This window comes from Peromyscus maniculatus, chromosome 18, assembly GCF_049852395.1.
Source record: "Peromyscus maniculatus bairdii isolate BWxNUB_F1_BW_parent chromosome 18, HU_Pman_BW_mat_3.1, whole genome shotgun sequence".
NCBI classification, from domain to species: Eukaryota; Metazoa; Chordata; class Mammalia; order Rodentia; family Cricetidae; genus Peromyscus; species Peromyscus maniculatus.
Genome location: NC_134869.1, coordinates 1,481,170 through 1,501,388, shown reverse-complemented (window position 1 = coordinate 1,501,388; position 20,219 = coordinate 1,481,170). Strand labels below are relative to the sequence as shown.

Sequence of the window (20,219 nt, the reverse complement as noted above, 5' to 3'; positions counted from 1 at the left end):
GCCCTCCAGTATTCTTTAAATCACCCCTGGATTACGTGGACTGCAGAAGAACATGTTGCTCTACTGAGTCACTGTGGGGACAGCAGCAGTAAAGGTCAGGACAGAGGCAGTTTTCCCAAATTCCTTTGAACTAAGCTGTTGCCTGAACTGATAGGTATGGAAACACAGATAAGCGGGTCACATGCAGTTTTTATAGCTGTCCTTTATTTGAAAATTCACAGATGCTTTCTTTCTACGTGACATTTCCCTTTTAAGGAAATTTGGAAACATCTTAAATGAATAACATATGGCTGATAAAGACCTAACACTCTACAGCTCCCATGAAAGGTAGAATAATTTTTTAAGTGGCTCAAACAATTGGAGTTTATTTATTTATTTATTTATTTATTTATTTATTTATTTATTTATTTATTTGGTTTTTCGAGACAGGGTTTCTCTGTGTAGCTTTGCACCTTTCCTGGAACTTGCTTTGGAGACCAGGCTGGCCCCGAACTCACAGAGATCTGCCTGGTTCTGCCTCTTGAGTGCTGGGATTAAAGGTGTGCGCCACCACCGCCCGGCTGCCATCAATTGGAGTTTAAAAAACAAAAGTCAGGAGGGAAGATGAGCAGTAGGTAGAGGTTCAAGTCTGGTGGACTAAATTCAGTCCCTGGAACCTACGCAAAGATAGGAGAGGACTGACTCCTCCAGGTGGCCCTTGATCATCCACACATCCTGTGGCATGCCCTCCCACCCTCGAGAGGGTTTCACTGAGTAACAGTCCTGGCTGTCCTGGAACTCACTCTGTAGACCAGGCTGGCCTTGAATTCACAGAGATCCTCCTGCCTCTGCTTCTCCAGTGCTGGGATTAAAGGCATGCACCACTATCACCTGGCTATAAATAACAAATTTTAAAAGGTCTAAGAAAGGGAGAAATTGGTTTCACTGCTTTTAGAAAGGATGTTTAAATGGGCTCAACTAATTTTCTACTCTGTTCAAGGAATCATTTTAAGGCAAAACTTCCAAGTTCGTCAAGAAAACAACAAAAGCCAACAGTACTCTATCCAATTCCATCGTCTTTTGGTTTCCACATTTAAGTGAAAAAAAGTTGCTGGTAATTCCTGTTTATTCTAACTACTCATGATTGTAATCTAAAACACAAGATTACTTATCTCATTTACTAATGGCTGACAGGGCTTTAGTCTTTTCAGATCAAGGGATACTTTGAATTAATGCTCCAGAAGGAAGATAATAATTAACTATGTAGAAATAATTATTTGTTAAAGATGCCAAGATCCAATTTGAAGGAATTAACCATTCTTTGTGCTTGGTTTCTAGAATATGTAGCATGTAGAACTTTGTGCTCTGAGCAAAGCAGCCAGTATCATTATCAGATCAGCTGTGCATGCTTGAAAGAGTGAATCTGTTGACTGTTCCCTCAGAGGAGGGAGTTGTGGAGGATCACTGGACCTTCAGTTGAGGTTCCAGCTGTCCATCAGTGCTGGAGGCCATGGGAGTATGCATCGGGTGACAACTAGTATTCAACAGGTCGACCCACCAAATGAATAACTCTCTGATGGGGAGCCCCACTTGGCAAGGACCATGGGGTCACTGATTGTAAATGACTGGTTGTTTTCTGTCTGTAGTTTTTCTCATGTGCCACTCCATTTCTTCACTAAAAACAGCTATGGGTGTTTCCCCAATGCTTGTGTGTTTATCTTGTGAAAATATTCCATCTTTGGGCACACCTATAGTTATGGATGGTCAGGAAGATGATTTCTGCTTAAACTGTACAATTTTGATGAATAGAAATAACACTGGGATGTTTCTTATGGCTCAGACTGACATAGGAATATAGCAGTGTTCTCAGCTACAAGGGCAGCCTTTTTCACACTTGTCTGATTTTAGACTTCAAAACAAATTCAAAACAGAGTTGCACCTGCAAATGAAATGCTAGAGGACACATTCCCAGGTGTCAATTTGTAGAACCAAGGTCAGGCACAAGGCAACCTTGGTGCCAGTTCCCTGCTTGTAAAGTGTGGCTGATAAAGACCTAACACCCTACACAAATTCCTCAAGCAATTAACTCTCTACGTGAACTTCTAACCTCAGAATTTTAATACAAGACTCAACGATCAGCTAACTAACTGTTTATTGTTTAGGTCATGAATAACAATTAATCAATTAACTAAGTCCAGAGAAAAATAGATTTATGTCCATCTACTGTGGAAAAAGTTTCACAATTAACCAGGGCTTCAGAGGATGGTTTGGCCTCATAGCCTTGAATAAAGAGTTACAAGCTTCCCTCTGCTCTGCTCTGAGACTGTAAGCAGGAATATATATATGTGTGTGTGTGTGTGTGTGTGTGTGTGTGTGTGTGTGTGTGAATGGTTTGGGATGCTTTCAACGCCACTGCCCAGGAAAGTGCCAAATCCCATGTCTTTGTCTATACATTGCCATGGTAAATGGCTTTTCTCTTCATTGTTTGCTCAAGGAATACATTATGACCCCAAGAAGTAGCTTTGTAAATTTTTTTTTATTGCCTAAAGTTTGCTGTTGAATATGTTTATAAGCTGTATGAACAGAGGAACTAAAGAGAATTAGAGCAAGAGAAATTAGAGCAGAGAACTAGAGCTGGAGAATTGGAGCTGGAGAGAATAAAGAACATGACCCTCAGATTGTGTCTGAGTCTTTCTCTCAGATGGATAAGAAATTTTCCTAGGTCCCAATACTCTGAAAAGCATTCTTTTTGTAACCCTGGGTGCAGTCCTGAGAGCTGGTCTCTTGGGCTGCAGTACACCAGGTCATTTGTATGTAGCTAGCTCTGTTCTGCTTACCTGTGGCCTTACATTCTCAGGAGGTGTGGAATATATAAGTTGGGGAAGATTAATCGAAGAAACTCCATGCAGCTCTGGGGAAGCCATCATCCATGCTGCTGGAAACTTTCCAGTATGGCTGCTCTGGCCTCCCCCATGTTCCTACCAGCAACCCCTCACCATACTCTGTAAGGAAGTTTCATAAACTCATTGTTTGGCCAAGGTGAACTTTGGTTTGTCCTTGAGACCTTCTGAGGATCCGTAGACATGGTTTGTGTCTCCTTAAGAAAGAAATTGTATTTCCATGTAGAAGGAAACCCTGCAAGTTAAATGTTTATTAACATAACTTTTTATTGGGTCTTTCAGAATTTCATATCATGCACCCTAATCCCACTCATTTCCCAGTCTTTCCATATTTGTCCTCCACCATGTAGCCTGCTCCCTCCCAAAGAAAATAAAAAATAAAAATAAAAATTAGGAAAGGAGGAGAAGAGGAAGAAAAAGAGGAAGAAGGAGGAGAAGGAAAAGAAGAAGGAGGAGGAGAGGAAGAAGAAGGAGGAGGAGGAGAAGGAGAAGGAGGAGAAAGAGAAGAAGGAGAAGGAGAAGGAGAAGGAGAAGGAGAAGGAGAAGGAGAAGGAGATCAACCAACCAAAACCCAAAACCCCTGAAAACCATCTCACCAACCGCTCTGGACAATGACCTGCTTCTCTATCAACCACAGCTTTCTCTGTGTGTATCATTCTGTTCCTCATTCTTTCCTGCCTCTCCATCCATCACACATTCCATCGTTGTCATTGTGGCATTGAAAGCTGCAGTCCACCCTTCTGCCCAAACAGCTTTACTTGGGAATGTTCTTTGCAATGAGCCATTAGTTTAGTTCAAGGCCTCTGGCTTCTGATATACCATTGATACTGGACTCTCATAGAGACTCCTGAGTCATGGAGATCCTGTGGCTATGGATCCGCAGGACTGATCCCTTCACGTGCTCCAGCAGCTCATGGACAGGGAAGATGTTGGGATGTGCCAACTCAAAGCTCTGGGGCTGGGCCTGGGTGGTAGTCAGCCTGCCGGCCCTCCCAATGCACCACCAGGAATGTGGCAGCTGGTGAGGGGTGGGACCAGCTGTTCCTCACCCTCACCACCAAGGCCAGCTCTCCCAGGCTGCCCAGGCAAGGGGCAGGGCCAGCTCTCCCAGGCCCATGTCACCACTGGTGCCACTATGCAGTGGCCCCAGAGGGGCAGAGTCAGCTCAGCAGGGGTCTTTAGACAATACCATGGCTTTAGGTTGCAGTACAGATCCACGGACATTCGCATAGGCTTTGTGGTAACATGGGCCAGGGACATCAACACAGACCCAGGCAGGCTGCGTGGGACCACGGACTCGGACATGGCCCTTGGCCACAGCACAGGCCCTGGCATCACCATAGTCTCAGGCGGCAGCGCAGGCCTCTCACATCAGGCTGTTCCTCACTGCTGTAGTGTCTCCAGTCTGATCTCTCTCCCATCTCTCCACCACATACTTGCTTCCTTCCCACACGCTCCCACTGAGCAAGGGCTGGGTGAGGCCCGGTGTCTCGGCACTTCCCAGATTTTTGTTTTTTAACTTGAAGACAAATCATGCTGTTTTATGGAGGGGACAGGGGTCTATGTCTATGGGGTAGGAGTGAGGCAGAAGGGGCAATTGGGAGGCCAAAGGCACCTCCAGCTCTGTTTCCTGCCTCTCTTGTGCTAATGAAGTCTGATTAAAAGGGAACCCGAAAAGAGACGTAAGGGATATGTGAAGTGAGACCCAGTATTTATTGTGTATTTGTTATGCTTTGGGCACTTTCCATATACGAACTCCCTGAACCTCTGCTAAGAGCGTGCAAGGAACAAACACTGTCTCCATGCTATAGACGAAGACACTGAGGTCAAGGTCTGCGCGGAAGCTTGGCATCGGCGCTTACATTCAAGACATGGGTGTTATGCTTCTAGGTGTCTCTTAGGCATTTTAGGAAGGTCACTGCAGGGCAACACACAGTCCAGGGGATGTGGGAGGCGGGGGAGAGAGGAGGATGCTGTTACTTGGTAACTCATCTGATTTCCCCACCAGATAATTGAAGCTGTGTGAGTAATACAGATTTGTGTTTTAAATTACTACCAGAGGAAGCTGCCTGGAATTTGTTTTGGTGCTTAAGAGAGATGAGTGACTCTACAGTCTGGTAGAAGGATCTTGCCACCTGACATTATCTCCACCTCTCTTCCATGCTTTGTTTTATAGGTCACAAATGTTTGAAATAACATAACTGAAGAGCTTGAGGGGGAAAAGGTACAGACTTTAACTGTGGAGTGCATGGAGTTTGTAAGCCTAAAGGCAATGTGAACTGTAGACCAGTGGGATAGTCTTGTTAACTCACAGGGTGTGGACTAATAATTCTGAAGACACTATGCATGTACAGCAGAATGATTAAGCAATGGAGTCAATTGATGGCAGATAATTGTAGCTGGGTCTCTCATAGATGGCCTAGGAAGTTGGAGATAAGCAGGGGAGGATGCTGCTACACAGAAGAGAAGGCTTTCAAGGGTAAATCTAAATTTAAGGGCAACCCGTGATCCAGTTAATCCTCCCCGTGTTTCTTCCATCTCTGTGGAAAACTGCAGGGCAATCTGATAGCCAGGAGGAAAATGCTTCAGAGAGTTCTGAGCCCTTATGACCGCCAAAGCTCGAGTGAAGGCCTGACACTCCCAGTAACCCAGTAACCCCACTCTGCTCTTTAATACACCAAGCTGGGAAATAAAGCTGTTCTCTCTCCCAAGTAAAAGAAAGCAGAGACTGTGTCCTGTGCATGTGTTATTCTCTCCTCTTCAGGAACTCCCAAGTTTCAGCTTGTGCTGCCCCGGCTGCCGAAGGAGGAGGCTGTGATTCATGTGTGAATGGGTCAGAGTTGGATCTATCAACACGTGTCTGGTTACATATAGAAAAATATATTCTATGATGGAAATAAGCGATATCCTCGCTCAGTCAGCCAGGAAGGCTTAGAAGCAAAGACAATCCAGTAACAATGCTCACAATTGTCACCCAGATCAAGGTTTCAAATACCATTCTCCAAAAACCAGAAGTACGTAGGGATTCTTAGAAAAACAAATTGCTGGTTTTTGTGCTGGGGCAGGAAATACACAAAATTATCCCATAGTTAAAGAAAGTTAGGAAATGCTCAAGAATGGAATTGAATACAAACAAATGAAGGAAAAACAGAGATGGAAAATGGACAAGAGCCAATGGAAGACCCGTCTAGTGGACAGAGCTGTGCAGCAGCAGCAGCAGTAGCAACAATGAAGAACTAGTTTCAGACTATGATGCAAAATGTAAAGCATTTAATTCACACTAATATAATTGATTGGATGAAAAAATAGACAAAGCCTTGCGGTGGTGGCGCACGCCTTTAATCCCAGCACTCAGGAGGCAGAGCCAGGCGGATCTCTGTGAGTTCGAGGCCAGCCTGGGCTACAGAGTGAGTTCCAGGAAAGGCGCAAAGCTACACAGAGAAACCCTGTCTCGAACCGCCCCCCCCCCAAAAAAAATAGACAAATATGGTATGTAGAACAAGCCAGAACAAATTTATTTATTTTTGAGACAGGAGCATTCTATGAAGCCTTCTCTGGTCTGGAATGTAGATCAGGCTGGCCTTGAACTCACAGAAATGACCTTGCCTCTGCTTCCTGAGTGCTAGGATTAAAGGCATACACCACTATGCCTGGCTATTATTTATGTCAGGATCATGCAACTGACTGATCTGGGATTGTTAAGTAGCCAGGGATGACCTTAAACTCCTGACTTCCTACCTGGGAGTATCAGGCCTTCCTAAGTGCCGGGACTACAGGCATACACCATTATACCTAGCTTATGCAGTGTTGTGGATCAAACACAGGGCCACCTTCAATGAGTTGGAAGACAGCCCCGATTTTAGAGTGTTTAAAAATTTTAAGTATATGAGTATTTTGCCTGCATGTCTGTGACTATGTGGCTGTCTGGTGTCCACAGAGGTCAGAAGAGGGCATTGGATCCTCTGGAACTGGAGTTGCAGGTGGCTGTGAGCTGCCATGTGGGTGCTGAGAATTAAATCCAAGTCCGCCAGAAGAGCAGCCAGTCCTCTTAACCACTGAGACATCTCTCCAGCCCTTCAGGGTGTCAACCTCCTCCACCCGCCTTTTTATGGGAACCACACTTTTCAGATCAGAGCATGGCCCTAGTGGGCACCTGTCAAATTCATGGCCTCCTATTACTCTTTTAACAGCCTTCCTTAAGCTTCTGGAAATTCTAATAAGTTCTGCCTCCCCAAAGAGAGAGTCAGATTCTGATTTTCAGTCTCTTGTAGTCAGGATTCAGGGATGGGGCCCAAACTTCCTCAGTCAGATTGCACCCCTGTAAGCCCTATGATTGGGAAGTGAGGTGAGAAAACAGAATCTTTTTGGGAAGTGTCATTTTTGTTGGTGCAGGAAATAGCAAACAAAACAAACAAAACAAAACCCCACAAAAGCAGAGACAGTCAGCCACTCCCCAGTGCTCCTTGGCAGTGGTGACAGCAGTTTCCTCCAATAGCCCCACTTTGGTACTCTCCTGATCAGGCCAGTCTTTGGTGTGGTTATGAGTTCTCTCCAATCGTCCCTAGAATCCCTGCACCATACATATACTATCCTTTTAATTCATCCCTTCCTGGGTAGTTGCCCAGAGTCAATTTCCACTGGCCAGAACTAAAGATCTTGATATTGAAGACTCCCTTACAACTCTCCAATGGCTTCTCACATATTCTAGAATGTGTCTCAAACCCTTTGCCTAGCCCAAATATATCTATCTCTTTCATAAAAATTGGTTTTCAGCCCGGTGGTGGCAGAGGGAGGCAGAGGCATGCGGATCTCTGTGAGTTCCAGGCCAGCCTGGTCTACAGAGCGAGTTCCAGAACAGGCTCCAAAGCTACACAGAGAAACACCAGAAAAAAATAAATTGGTTTTCTATTACTATCAGTCTCAAACCAATGTGATCTGATCTATCAATATTCATGCTTTTGGCTTGATATTCTTATACTGAAATATTGGCTTGTAGCCAAAAATATGATAGAAGAAAATATGTAACTTTTGAAGTTGGGTCATAAAAGACTTTGCAGCTTCTGTCTTGGTTACCCTTGGGTCATTCACCGTGAGGGAATCCACCTATCATGTTAGCAGATCTCCGGGAAAATCTGTGAAAAACTCAGGAAATGGGCTGAATGGTGTATGGAGTTGAGTCTTCAGGCAGCTTTGGCAGGAGCCCCTGAGACAGAACCACCTATCCACACTACCCCCAAGTTCCCTATCTACAGAACCTATGGGGAAACAAATGTTTTACTGATGCAGGCTAGTAAGCTTTGGGGGACGACTGTTATGCAGCAAGAGATTACTAATACACTGTGCAACAAAGATTAGCACCTATAAGCTGCTTTAAATTTTGCTGTAACTTGAGGGGGGTAAAGGAGTTGGCTTCAACTTCAAGTTTCTCAGAGCAGTGCCAAGGAAGAAATGAGGCAGGGATTGTTAATTCCACAGAAAAAATGATAATCCCACAGGTTAGAGGAGAAAGGCCACCAGCCCAAATCATCATGGCCAAATTAATTAAAGCAAGCTTTATTTTGGTCGTGTACATGGTGTGTCTCCCTAAAGGCAAGGTTCAGGAGATCAGCATTGGACCTGAGTATGATAAAGGTTGTTAGGGAGTAGGGGGTTTCCAAATGGGGGATTTGGCAGGCAAATAGGTGGGGTTATAGGAGCAGAACACAAGCATAACAAGTTGGTCATAACAACCTTCTTTTTCTTTTTAAATATATGAATCATCTGTCCGCATGTACACCTGCATGCCAGAAGAGGACATCGATTCTATTATGGACAGTTGTGAGCCATCACATGGTTGCTGGAAATTGAACTCACGACCTCTGGAAGGGCAGCCACTGCTCTTAACCACTAAGCCTTCTCACCAACCTCCATAACAACCTTCTTAAACAACAACAACAACAAAATGGTTGCAAGGTGGTCATAACAGCAAGTGGTTATAACAACTCTTTGAAACAAAGACATGATTGTTAGTCCTGGAGCAGGCAGTACAGAACCATTTGTAGTAAAGTTACAGGTGGGGCATAGCCCGATCCTTGAGAAACAGGGGGTTAATAGTAAACAGGAATGAGCCTGGTTTGTCTTTACTGTAAGATGGACTTCAAGCCTGAGATGGATGCAGGCTGGTTTACCAGGATTTGCCCTGGGAAGTGGAGAGCCACTGAGAGAAACTAGAGACGTAGCCTCAATTCAAATTTATATTCAATGAATGTATTTTTAGTGCTGGCAGGACGGCCACCTTAGAGCCAAACAGCATGCCGTGTGGACGGGGGTAAAGGTGGGGTTTAAAATGGACATCTGAAAGGTGTGGATTACAACTATCCATGGAATCCACGGCTGGGCAGGGAAATTGTTTTACTTCTCTCGTTTTTTTTCTTACTTTTCCACTATGTAGTAATAAAAAGACCATAGCGATAAGCAAGTTTTACAGAAGCAAAGGCAGCTGCTAACACCTCATAGCCCATTATCCTTTTCTTGTCTCACCTGGAGGCCACTAGGATCTCCCAGGCACTCCAGGTCAACTGCCCTTAAGGGATGCCTGGTTCCATACTAAGGTTCTCTAATCATCACGGGGGACCTATGTTAGGTCTGAGCACTCCAACGACTGGGATAGAACCGTTCATTTCTGGGCAGGCAAACACACAGTGCCACCACACAGGGCCATGTCCCCACACCGGTCCTTCCAGAGCTAACGATGCTGCAAGCAGAGAGGCGCAGATGGAGACTCAGTGCGCCGAAGCAAGCTCAGCGCCTGCGCCGTGTGCATCTCGCCGCCAGGTGGCGCCGTCGTGCGCCGAGCCACCGATGGGAAGCGCAGGCGCTCGGCGCTCCGCTCGCGTACTGGGCGGTAGGGGGCGCAGTCGAGAGGGAGGACGAGCGCTCGGCGGCCTCCGAGGCGCAGGCCCGGAACCGCTGGCTTTCGGTTTCTCCTTCGCTCCGGTAGCTGCCGTCCCCGCCGCCGCCTCCCCGCCGCCCGAGGCTTGCGGTTCTGTCGCCATGAGGCTGCGTGTGCGGCTTCAGAAGCGGACCCAGCCGCTAGAGGTGCCGGAGCCGGAGCCGACGCTCGGGCAGCTGCGCGCGCACCTCAGCCAGGCTCTGCTGCCCACGTGGGGGTTCAGGTGAGCGGCGCCCCGATCGCGGGGCCCCGGGAGGGCGGGTGCGCCCGCCGGGCGGTCACGTGAGGCCAGGGCCTCCCGGGCGTAGCTGCGCCGAGCCCCCGTGACAGTGCTCGCCCGCCGGGTTCCAGCTCCGGGAGACCATGGCGCAGCCTCCCCGGGGTCCCGCTGTTTCCCCCGGTGAGTAGCCACTTCCGGGTTTGCGGTCACCACCACCCCGAGCGCGGGAAACGCGGGACGCGCCTGCTGCTGTCCGGAGTGGGAAGCTTGCGTTAAACCTCCCAGTGTGAACCCCCTGGGCTTGAGTGCACCTCGGCCGTGGAGATATCTCAGTGGTTACATTGGAAAAACATCGTGCCTGAAGTAACAACAAACTTCTTGCACCCTAGGCCGCTGTAGTTTGTGCTACAGCTTAAGGCAACAGTAACTAAAAACAGCAGAGCGTGCTTGTGCTAGACTGCACCCGACCTGTAACTTTCTCATTGCAACCTTTCAGGAAGTACGCATGCTTCAGGCCAGTGGGCATTTTTCTCCAAAATAGAGGCATGACCCCAGAGAGCTTCCAGTGGGTGGCAGGTTGAAAAGGGAGTAAGTTCTTACTAATTTATGGGGTTGCAGATGAAGCTTCTGTGTTTCTGCAGAAGTTATTTTCAGGTCGTAGAGAGACAAGTTTATGGATGACCCACTTCAAGAGCTGAGCTAGAAATTTGAGCTCGTGAATAAAATATTTTAAAAAGATGGGCTCTAGGTCCATCTCGTTAATTGACACTTTTAATAACCTTTCACTTTATTTGTAGGAAATTGAGCAAAATGAGGTCCTATACGGATTTCTCTTCCTTTCACCCCTTCTCCCCCAGATTAAGATATTGTTAGTTAAAAAGTGAGCCTGAGCTACGCCTTTATTCCTGTCACTCAGAAGGCAGAGGCAGGGGGATCTTTGAGTTCAAGGCCAGCATGGTCTGCATAGCAAGTTCCAGGGTTACAGAGTGAGACCTTGTCTAATAAAATAATGTTAGCGAAAACAAAAAAAAGCTGTTTTTTTTCCACATGAAAAGAATTAACATATCGCCCTATTACCACATAATGGTGACTACACTACTTCTTGGTGTCAAGCTGAGTGTTTTCTATGTTGACAGTTACCCTTCCACACACTTTGGGAAGTCTGTTTTTAAGGTATATTTATAAGTTGTATTCCTTTTCAGCTAAGCAGGGCAGTCTTGAAAAGATGTGAAACCCAAGAGCCCCAGTTAGTTTCTCTTTCCGGCTTGTTTTCACAGTTGCGGTCGATTAGTTGGATGGAATTTAAACCTCAATTTGTGAAAGTAAATTCATTCTTCAGAAATTTTGTTTTTTGGGGGAATAAAAGGGAAGCTTTAAAATATGTCCATATGACACAGTTGTTATTTCTAAAGAGTATTTTCTAGTTAAGCAGACCAAAGATTGGTATAAAATAGATTTTTTAAAGTTTGTCGTTTCTAGAGTTGCAGTTCTCTCTCTCTCTCTCTCTCTCTCTCTCTGAGTGTGTGTGTGTGTGTGTGTGTGTGTGTGTGTGTGTGTGTGAAATGCACACTCTCACCCTTATAACTTCAGAAAATAGTACCTTGGAAACACTTGAGAAGGGTGGGAGGGAAAACTGGCATTTCTGTTAAGCAGACCGTTCCTTATGTTTTCCTCAAAATGAATTGTTTTGAGGGAGTTTCCCCTTTTTCTGCCAAAGCTGAGATGGTGTTTTCATGGGCAGCTGGCAGGTTTTCAACTTTTTGTTTATCAGAACATTTTGCAAGCAGTGACAGAGCAACTTATTTTATTAGGAGAGGGAATAGCTTTGACTCCAGTAATGTCTGTTTAATTGGTAAGACGAAAATGAATGTGTATAAGCAAAATGAATCGGGCTGGGGAGATTCTAAAGCACTTGCCACACAAGCCTGACACCCCGAGTGTGACATCCCAGGACCCATGTAAAGCTGGCGGTAAAGCTGCGGATTAAACTGATGTGTGAAGTTAGGAAGCATCTCCACTTCAAAGATGTTGGAATACTGAAAACTGCGTGCTTTAGAACTGATGAAATCGGTGCCCTAAGGACTCTAACGCCCTGGCTAAGGTGCTGAAGTTTTGACTGTTAGAAATCTATGGCCATTTGATGAGAAGAACAAGTAATTTAGTCCCCTGCGGTTTTCTACTTAGTGCTTCTGGGTGTATAGCCTGTACTTTAATGTATTCCAAATGTGTTATTTGGGATAGTGCAGTAGGGAGCTCTTACGGTGCTCATCCATCTTTCTTGGCAGTTCTGATACCCGATTTGCAATTACATTGAACAACAAGGATGCCCTCACTGGAGATGAAGAGACCTTGGCTTCATATGGGATTGTTTCTGGGGACTTGATATGTTTGGTTCTTGAAGATGACATGCCGGCACCTAACTTACCTTCATCTACAGATTCAGAGCATTCCTCACTCCAGAATAACGACCAAGCTTCTTTGGCTGCCAGCTCACGTCAGGCCAGCATCCCTGATGAACAGTGCAGTGGTTCTTCTCAAGGACAGGCCACCCAATCCGATGCCTCGAATGATGACAGTATGGTGGGTATTAAAGATGAAGAGATGAAATAGAGTATTGATAGGATATATTGACAGTTCAGAGGACTTCTGCACCAGTCAGGATGGTTAGCATCAGTAAATTGTAGACTGTGCCCTTTCTGAACATTTTCTTTTTAGCTGCTAGATGTCTGGACTGATACCTTGCTAGCATTCTAACATGCAAGGTTTTGTGGTTTTGTTCAGATATTCCTTTAGCTCATGTATCCCATGGTGTCTGATGTTTGTGAGTTTATAATTCCTAACTTACCATGTCTGGGCACTCACTTATGTTGTACCTATAGTCCACTTATTTCCAAATGATTTGCTGAACCTTTAAATGGTTATCACAGACTCTGTCTAACGTCAGTTTGGAAATAATATACACCATTAGGTCTGTCCTCCACATGGGAACTCCCTGCCCTGCCCCTCAGTGGGACTCCTAACATCCTGTGCCTTTTGACTTGTTGATGGTGGTGGTGGTTTTTTCGAGACAAGGTTTCTCTGTGTAACAGCCTTGGCTGTCCTAGAACTCGATTTTTAGAGCAGGCTGGACTTGAACTCACAGAGATCCGCCTGCCTCTGCCTCCCGAGTGCTGGGATTAAAGGCGTGCGCCACCACTGCCCGGCTACAGGCCACCTTTTGACTTCTTTCTATCACAGGCTGCCAGGCTGTGTTCTTCACTGCATTAGGTTTTCTCGTCCTATGTCTTCAATATGTCATTCGCTTGCTCTTTAGTACCTCTGTGTCTGAGATACAAATGTCTCTAGTCCAGTCATGTTATTTCACAGAAGACCAAGTTTCTTATTGTCCTGCGTACCCAGGCTTTCTGTAAGTTGTCCTACCCTGCCTCTCCAGGGCCAGTTTCTGTTCTGTCCTGTTAGTGATGGTCTCTCATGAGTACAGATTCCTGCTAATTCTCATTCTTCCATTTGCACACTCACACGTAAGTGTACAACCTGCTGACCTCGTTGTGACCAGTGATGGTGCCTTTGCTGATGCTCCTTTTCCTGTTTGTCTTTCTGTATTCCAAGGTCTTTGCTAATTATAGTCCAGTGATTTAAAACATTTATTGATCTTTATAACTTTGTAAGTTCCTCATTATTTATTTTCCCTTTTAATACTTCGTATGAAACAATTCTTTTTTAAATTACATTTTTTAAGGTTTTTGTTGTTGTTGTTTTGGTTTTTTTTTTGTTAGGTTTTTTGAGACAGGGTTTCTCTGTATAACAGCCCTGGCTGTTCTGGTACTTGCTAGTAGGCCTTGAATGAAACACTTCTTTAATACTAACACTGTTTTTATGTATATATTCTTATCACTGTAAATTTCTTTTGCAAGCCTTAAGCACTGAATCATGACATTAAGAATAAGCACATATTTCCCGATACAAGAAATTTAATTTGTCTTCTGAATCATTCTTGTATCTCTTGCTGGTTTCTGCTTCATAGGGCAGTGTGTGGGATGAATAAGGCTATCTGACTGCATACTTTAAAAAAAAAGACTCTTTTAGAGATAAACGTAGAGAAAAGAGCTCACTCCCTTTACTTTGGTGTGCTCTAAAAATCCTCCAGTAAGATGGAGTTTTACAGTGTGTGTAATACTTAGTTAATTTTTCTTTGTAAAGTTTTGATATGTTACTGATGCCTCAAGGTAGTGATTCTAGTTCTAAGAGCATACTGTTTGTCTTGTAAGTTTTTTTTTTTTTTTTTTCCTGGTTTTTGAGACAGGGTTTCTCTGTGTAGTTTTGGTGCCTGTTCTGGATCTTGCACTGTAGACCAGGCTAGCCTCTAACTCACAGAGATCCGCCTGGTTCTGCCTCCTTAGTGCTGGGATTAAAGGCATGCACCACCACTGCCCAGCTGTCTTGTAAGGTTTTTTATGGGGTGACTATGAAACCTTAGCAGGGACATTGAAGTCATAAATAATGCTTGGAGTCCTTGAATCTATATGATGTGCTGGTTCAGTGTAGAAGGAAGCTGTGGAAAAGGAAAATAAATGGACAAGACTCAAAACCAAAGGGAGGGGTTGGGGATTTAGCTCAGTAGTAGAGCGCTTGCCTAGCAAGCGCAAGGCCCTGGGTTTGATCCTCAGCTCAAAAAAAAAAAAAAAAAAACAAACAAACAAACAAACAAACAAAAACCCAAAGGGAGGAATTTTATTTTGTGACTAAATGTCAGTTAGTTTGACTTCATTGCACTTGAGAACTACCTTTAGTGACGGCAAGGTACAGACCTGTACAGACCCGAGAGGAGCTCTACTACACGTTAGCTGATTGTTGTGTACGTGGCCTGTGACGAGACTGTTTAGAGGTGATGCTCAGCTATTTTCTGTGCTCACACGTGGAAGACGATAGACACTCATATCAGAACAGCTCAGCAGATGCCAGTGTTTTTTGGACTTAGGAATAGTTAGATAAGCCCACAGTGGGTGTGTAGTTAGCAGCTCAGGGTAAGGCTTCTTGAAAATTTCCACATCTGTTTTGTACCATGATACTGCCCAAGTAATAAGTGGCCGAAGTGGGAATAATGGGGAAAAGTGAAGAGATTCTTTTCATAATTTAGCTTGATATATTCTTTTTAATATGGTGACTTCTGTTCAGAGAAAATCATGGGAATGTTTTGTGCAGTAGCATCTTTTATGTAGTGTGAGTTACCGTAGCCTTTTAAATTGAATTAAAGATTTTTTTTGGAGACAAGATCTTGTCATATAGCTCAGGCTGACCTTAAACTCTGAATTCTTGTGCCTCAGCCTCCCAAGTGCAGGGATTACAGGTGTGTGTCACCATGCCCGCCTGCGGTCTGTAGCCGTTAGGCTTTAACTCTGCTGATTTCCAAAGAGTGAGTGTCAGCTCTGCTCGATTACGGTCCTTCAGCCTTGGTTCGTGCTATAGAACTTTAAATTTCTGCCCCTCCTAAAAAGAAGAAAGTTGCTCTGTGTTAAGAGTTGAACACAAACTAGGAAACAAACTTCCTGAATAAGATCAATGCAGTGACCTTGCTCTACTGAGGCTGATGTATATCTAACAGCCTAATGGTGACTGAGGACATGGGTTCACTTCAGAGTTGTATAAACTGGGGATCTCGACTAGTTACTGATTTTTCTGAGTTACAGCTGTAGTGGCTATAAGCAGGCATTGTCCTCTCCCAAGTTGTGTGGTCATTGTAAGGCACAAATGGGAGAACACCTGGCAAACGAAAGCATGAAGCTGTAGTACGTCATCTTTGAGCAGTTGTTCACTTTGCTGGATGTGTACCACGTGGTGGGCCTGTACTTGGGTAGTCTTGTGCTTTACACAAACTTGCAGTCACCGAGAGATGGAGATGTGTGAACTGAAAAATAGCAATACAGTGTGGTGAGGTGCAATAATAGAGGCCGTGCATCCGTTGGGTCTCTTGAAGAAGTGGGAACACTGCGGTGGGTGGGAAAGGGTTGGTAGAAAGTAAACAGATGACCAGCCAGGGAACAGGTAATGGTGGGCCTTATGTGCCCGGGCATTTGGACTTAATTTTCTAGGCCTGCACTCCTCAGTCTGTTTCTGAAGATCCAGTTTTATGAATCTGTACTAAGTGTAACAGAGATGCTAAGTATGAGTAAAGGAGGAGGATGCATTTTGGTTAATTGCACACATTACTGTTTCTAGAATTTTCAGAGCTTTTATAAGGTTAATACTGGATGCTGTGACTGTAGGCCGGATTAGGCAGACATGGCATGTGGTGTTTCTGCACCAGGCTCTGTACCAACTTTTCCCCAAGAACATCTAGGCACACAGTCTTAAGGTACAGTTGTGGGAAATGCCATCGCCTGTCTTGGGGAAGTCCTGGTACATTTTAAACTGGGGCATAAGACATGATTGGATTCTTAATTTCCAGGGAAACTGGCAGGAGTGCATGGTGTGTGTGAGACAGGAAGGGGAGGCAGGCACTTTTGGGGTGCTGTTGCTGGAAGTCAGCAGACACATAATGGGGGTCTGAAGCACCTGTGGCTAGGAAGCACAGCTTTAGAGGTGTTCAGGCATGGTAGTAGTTGGAACTGTGAAGATATACCAATTTAGAGTACTGTTTAGTACGTGTGGAGACGTACAGATGGGTTCCAGGTGTTCAGCCTGTCAGCATAAAGGGAGTCAAGGATTCAGGATGGAGGCTGCAGTCTCACTTATTTATGAGAGCTTCCTTGAGAGGGCTCCTATTTCTCAACCTCATGGTTTGGTTTTGAGCACCAATCTCTGCTCAGTTTAGGGTATAGAATGTCCTATGTAAAATTAATGAATTTATTATTCATTATGATGAATTTATTATTGTCATCCCTTTTAGGAAGGGCCTAGTCAAAATGTTGAAGCTGAGTCAATTCAGGATGCCGTGGGTATGGAAGAGGATTCTGGTTTCCATCCACTGGAACCAATGCTGTGCAATGAAACAGAGGATGGACAGGTGCCACATTCACTAGAAACTCTGTATCAGTCAGCTGGTTGCTCCAGCGTCAGTGATGCCTTGGTAGTGCTGGTGCATCTCCTCATGCTGGAGTCGGGCTACATACCTCAGGTGAGTTCATCCCAAAGACCTCAGGAGGTCTCCGAGGGTGCCTTAGTCACAGGGATTGTGGTGGTCCTCCTTTATTAAATGTGGTTGTTGTTGAACACAAAATGCCAGGCACAGGAAGCGGTTGTCATGGGTACTCAGTTAATGTGCCCTTTTCTTCTTCATCCTTCACTTCCTTTGTTAGCATTTAGTAGTGCAGAGGTGATGGTAACTGGTTTAAAAAGACGGAAGGTTTATCTGTGGTAATGTGCAGATAAAATGCCGTGGTGTGGACTGAATGTGACTAAGTGCCGGCCAACTAGGCTGTTCATGTCAATGGCTTTGTGCTGTGGTTGCTTGTCTGCATTGGCTTGTGTTCATTAAGCATTTGCCAATGTCAGTGGTTTTGTTTCCTTGGTCCCTGTTTCAGGTCTTTGTTCTCAAGTTCCCTTAGTCTGAGAATAGACAAGAATGTAGACCATTATAGCATATTGTGTAAGTTCTAGGAGAGACACTTCCACATCTAGAGCCCCAGGGACTTGGAGGAAACAGTTAGAACTTAGGACTACTTGGGATCTTACTACAGTGCAGATTCTGAACTGCTAAACTTAGGATGGAGTGGAGCTTCTTGCACACTCCTATGCGGCCCCTGCCCTGCTGGCCTGTACACATTCCTTGTGGGCCACGTGACGGGATACAAAGATAAAAATAACTCCAGATCATTGTATGCCCCTGCACACCATGCACTGAATCAGAAATGAACACATCAAATACAGTCCTTGCCCTCAGAGTTCACAAATGGGCCCGAAAGACAAATATGACATATTAAATAATAGTATAAATTGATAAAAAGCTTCACAATTATGCAGTGACAGAAATGTGAACAGAATGTAAGAAAATAACTGTTTTCTGAAAAGGGCTGTATAAAAGAAGTGATATTCAACCTGGGGTCTTTAATAATGGCATGGCTTTGCTAGATAGAAATGGGAGTCTTAGAAAGATTAATCCTTATTTCTATGATGTTATTTTATCTATTAAAACATTTTTGATAGAAAAATATATTATCCTCCTTTAGTAGCAGTACTAATGGTGTGCAATTCTGTTAAAAAGGCCATGCATCTTTTTAAAAATGTGTGTGATGTGTGCATGTGGGGCATGTGTTTGTACCATACTGCATGTGAGTGATGTGTGCATGTGGGGCGTGTGTATATTATACTGCACGTGTGTGGTGCATGCATGTGGTGCATTTGCGTATCATACTGCATGTGTGTGGCGTGTGCATGTGGTGCGTATGTGTACCATACTGTATGTGTGTGGCGTGTGCATGTGGTGCATGTGCGTATCATACTGCATGTGTGTGGCGTGTGCATGTGGGGCAGTCAGCACAGTTCTGTGGGGCTGGTTCTCTGCTCTCACCTTTGTGTGGGGCCCGTGGCTCAAACTTGGGTCTCAGGCTTCTGTGCAAGCACTTTGCCTGCTGAGCCGAATCAGTGGCCCTTTTAGTATAACACCTTTTAAAATCATTTTTCCTTTCCTTTCATTCCTCAGGGGACCGAAGCCAAGGCAGCGGTCATGCCTGAGAAGTGGAAGTCAAGTGGTGTGTACAAGCTGCAGTACACACACCCTCTCTGTGAGGGCGGCACTGCTGTGCTGGCCTGTGTGCCTTTGGAAACCCAAATGGTTATAAACGGTAATGGACGGTGCGGTCATGGCTGCTGCTTATGAATAGTAACTTGTTTCTTTTTAAACATTTTATAGCCACTTCAGGGGCTGGCTGTCAAAAAATAGTTCTGAGTCATTCATAGCTTAACTACTCTACCACTGATAATGTGCCTGAAGGATTAAAATGTGACGGTGATGTTGGTTTAGGACATCACCCTTCACTCTTGGGGTAGCCCCCTTTTTTCTTTCTTTTAAAATATTTTTATCTTGTGTGTGTGAGTGTTTTACGTGTGTGCGCGTGCGCGTGTGTGTGCGTGTGTGCGCATCACGTGCATGTAGTGCCTTCGGAAGCCAGGAGAGGGCATCGGATCCTGGAGCTGGAGTTACAGATGGTTGTTAGCTGCTGTGTGGGTGCTGGGAATTGAACCAGGCTCTTTTAGAAGAACAGCCAATGCCTGTAACTAACTGCTGAGTCACCTCTCCAGCCTCAGCCCCTTTCTCTTGATGTCTCAGTCTTTGAATACTTCATTCTGTGAGAGCTGTGGTCACAGGAATGAAATGAGTTACTGTGTATAAGCTATTTGAAGGGGGCATTCTGTGCATGTCTGTGAATCTCTCTTTTTGTTCACTTTTTTAGTCTTGACCTGGGTTTATGAGGTGGACTGAGATTCCTGTTTATCTAGTTTGGCATCTCTGTGACTGTCCATACACAGAAATGCTGCTGAGATTTTGAGGCCTTAGTATGTGTATAATTTAGCTGCCTTCCTCATAGAAATGCCCTGAATAAAGAAGCCCTCTGCTTCCCCTCTCCTATTAGAAGCTTCACTGAGGCGCCATTACATCTTGTCTCTGGATTCCATTTTAGTTGAGATGTCACACAGGTCCTTCCTAACCACCACTGGGCTCTGGAATGTTCTCATGATCTCACATATTGGAGATCCATTTGGGTGACCAGGATCTTCTTACATTACATTCTGATTTTTTATTTTATTTTTATAGTTTTGAAATTGGGTCTTTTGTAGCCCAGACTGGCCTCCAATTCTTTATGTAGCTGACGCTGGCCTTGAACTTCTGTTCCTTCAGGAGTGTGAGCACCACCCCACTGTGCTAACACTGCTTTGCTTTTGAGGTTATCTTTCCAGACACTTAGAATGTAATGTTTGTATAACAGATTGCCTTGCTCTCCTGCCTCAGGTCAGGGGTCTTCACTAACCCTGCAGCTGCTTGTTTTCACTGAGATGATGTAAGGTGGAGTCCCCATCTCCACAGCATACTTAACCTCTTTCGTTTATTGAGGGTCTGTGTTGGAAAAAAAGCTTTCTACTAAAATTTATTTTGAAAGCTAACTTATGGCATTTTTAATTTTAGAACTAGTAGTTTTTTTTTTTTTTTTAGTCTTCTCGTGTAATTTCCCCCAATTCCTTTTAATTACCCACA

The 20,219-nt window shown here is 44.7% G+C and overlaps 1 protein-coding gene across 3 annotated transcripts in view; it reads left to right on the top strand.

Moving 5' to 3' along the window:
• Positions 1-9,751: 9,751 nt before the first annotated feature.
• The window catches only part of Fbxo7 (F-box protein 7), a 29,599-nt gene continuing 19,131 nt past the window's right edge, over positions 9,752-20,219 (top strand). The window contains exons 1-4 of one of the 3 annotated variants that reach the window (XM_006986952.4): positions 9,752-10,033; positions 12,316-12,610; positions 16,917-17,144; positions 18,669-18,810. In XM_006986952.4, the coding sequence (XP_006987014.1) occupies positions 9,912-10,033; positions 12,316-12,610; positions 16,917-17,144; positions 18,669-18,810 (787 nt within the window). In that variant the 5' untranslated portion in view covers positions 9,752-9,911. Of the gene's footprint in view, positions 10,211-12,315; positions 12,611-16,916; positions 17,145-18,668; positions 18,811-20,219 lie in introns of all 3 variants that reach the window. The other 2 variants (XM_006986954.4, XM_006986953.4) reach the window with 2 other exon arrangements.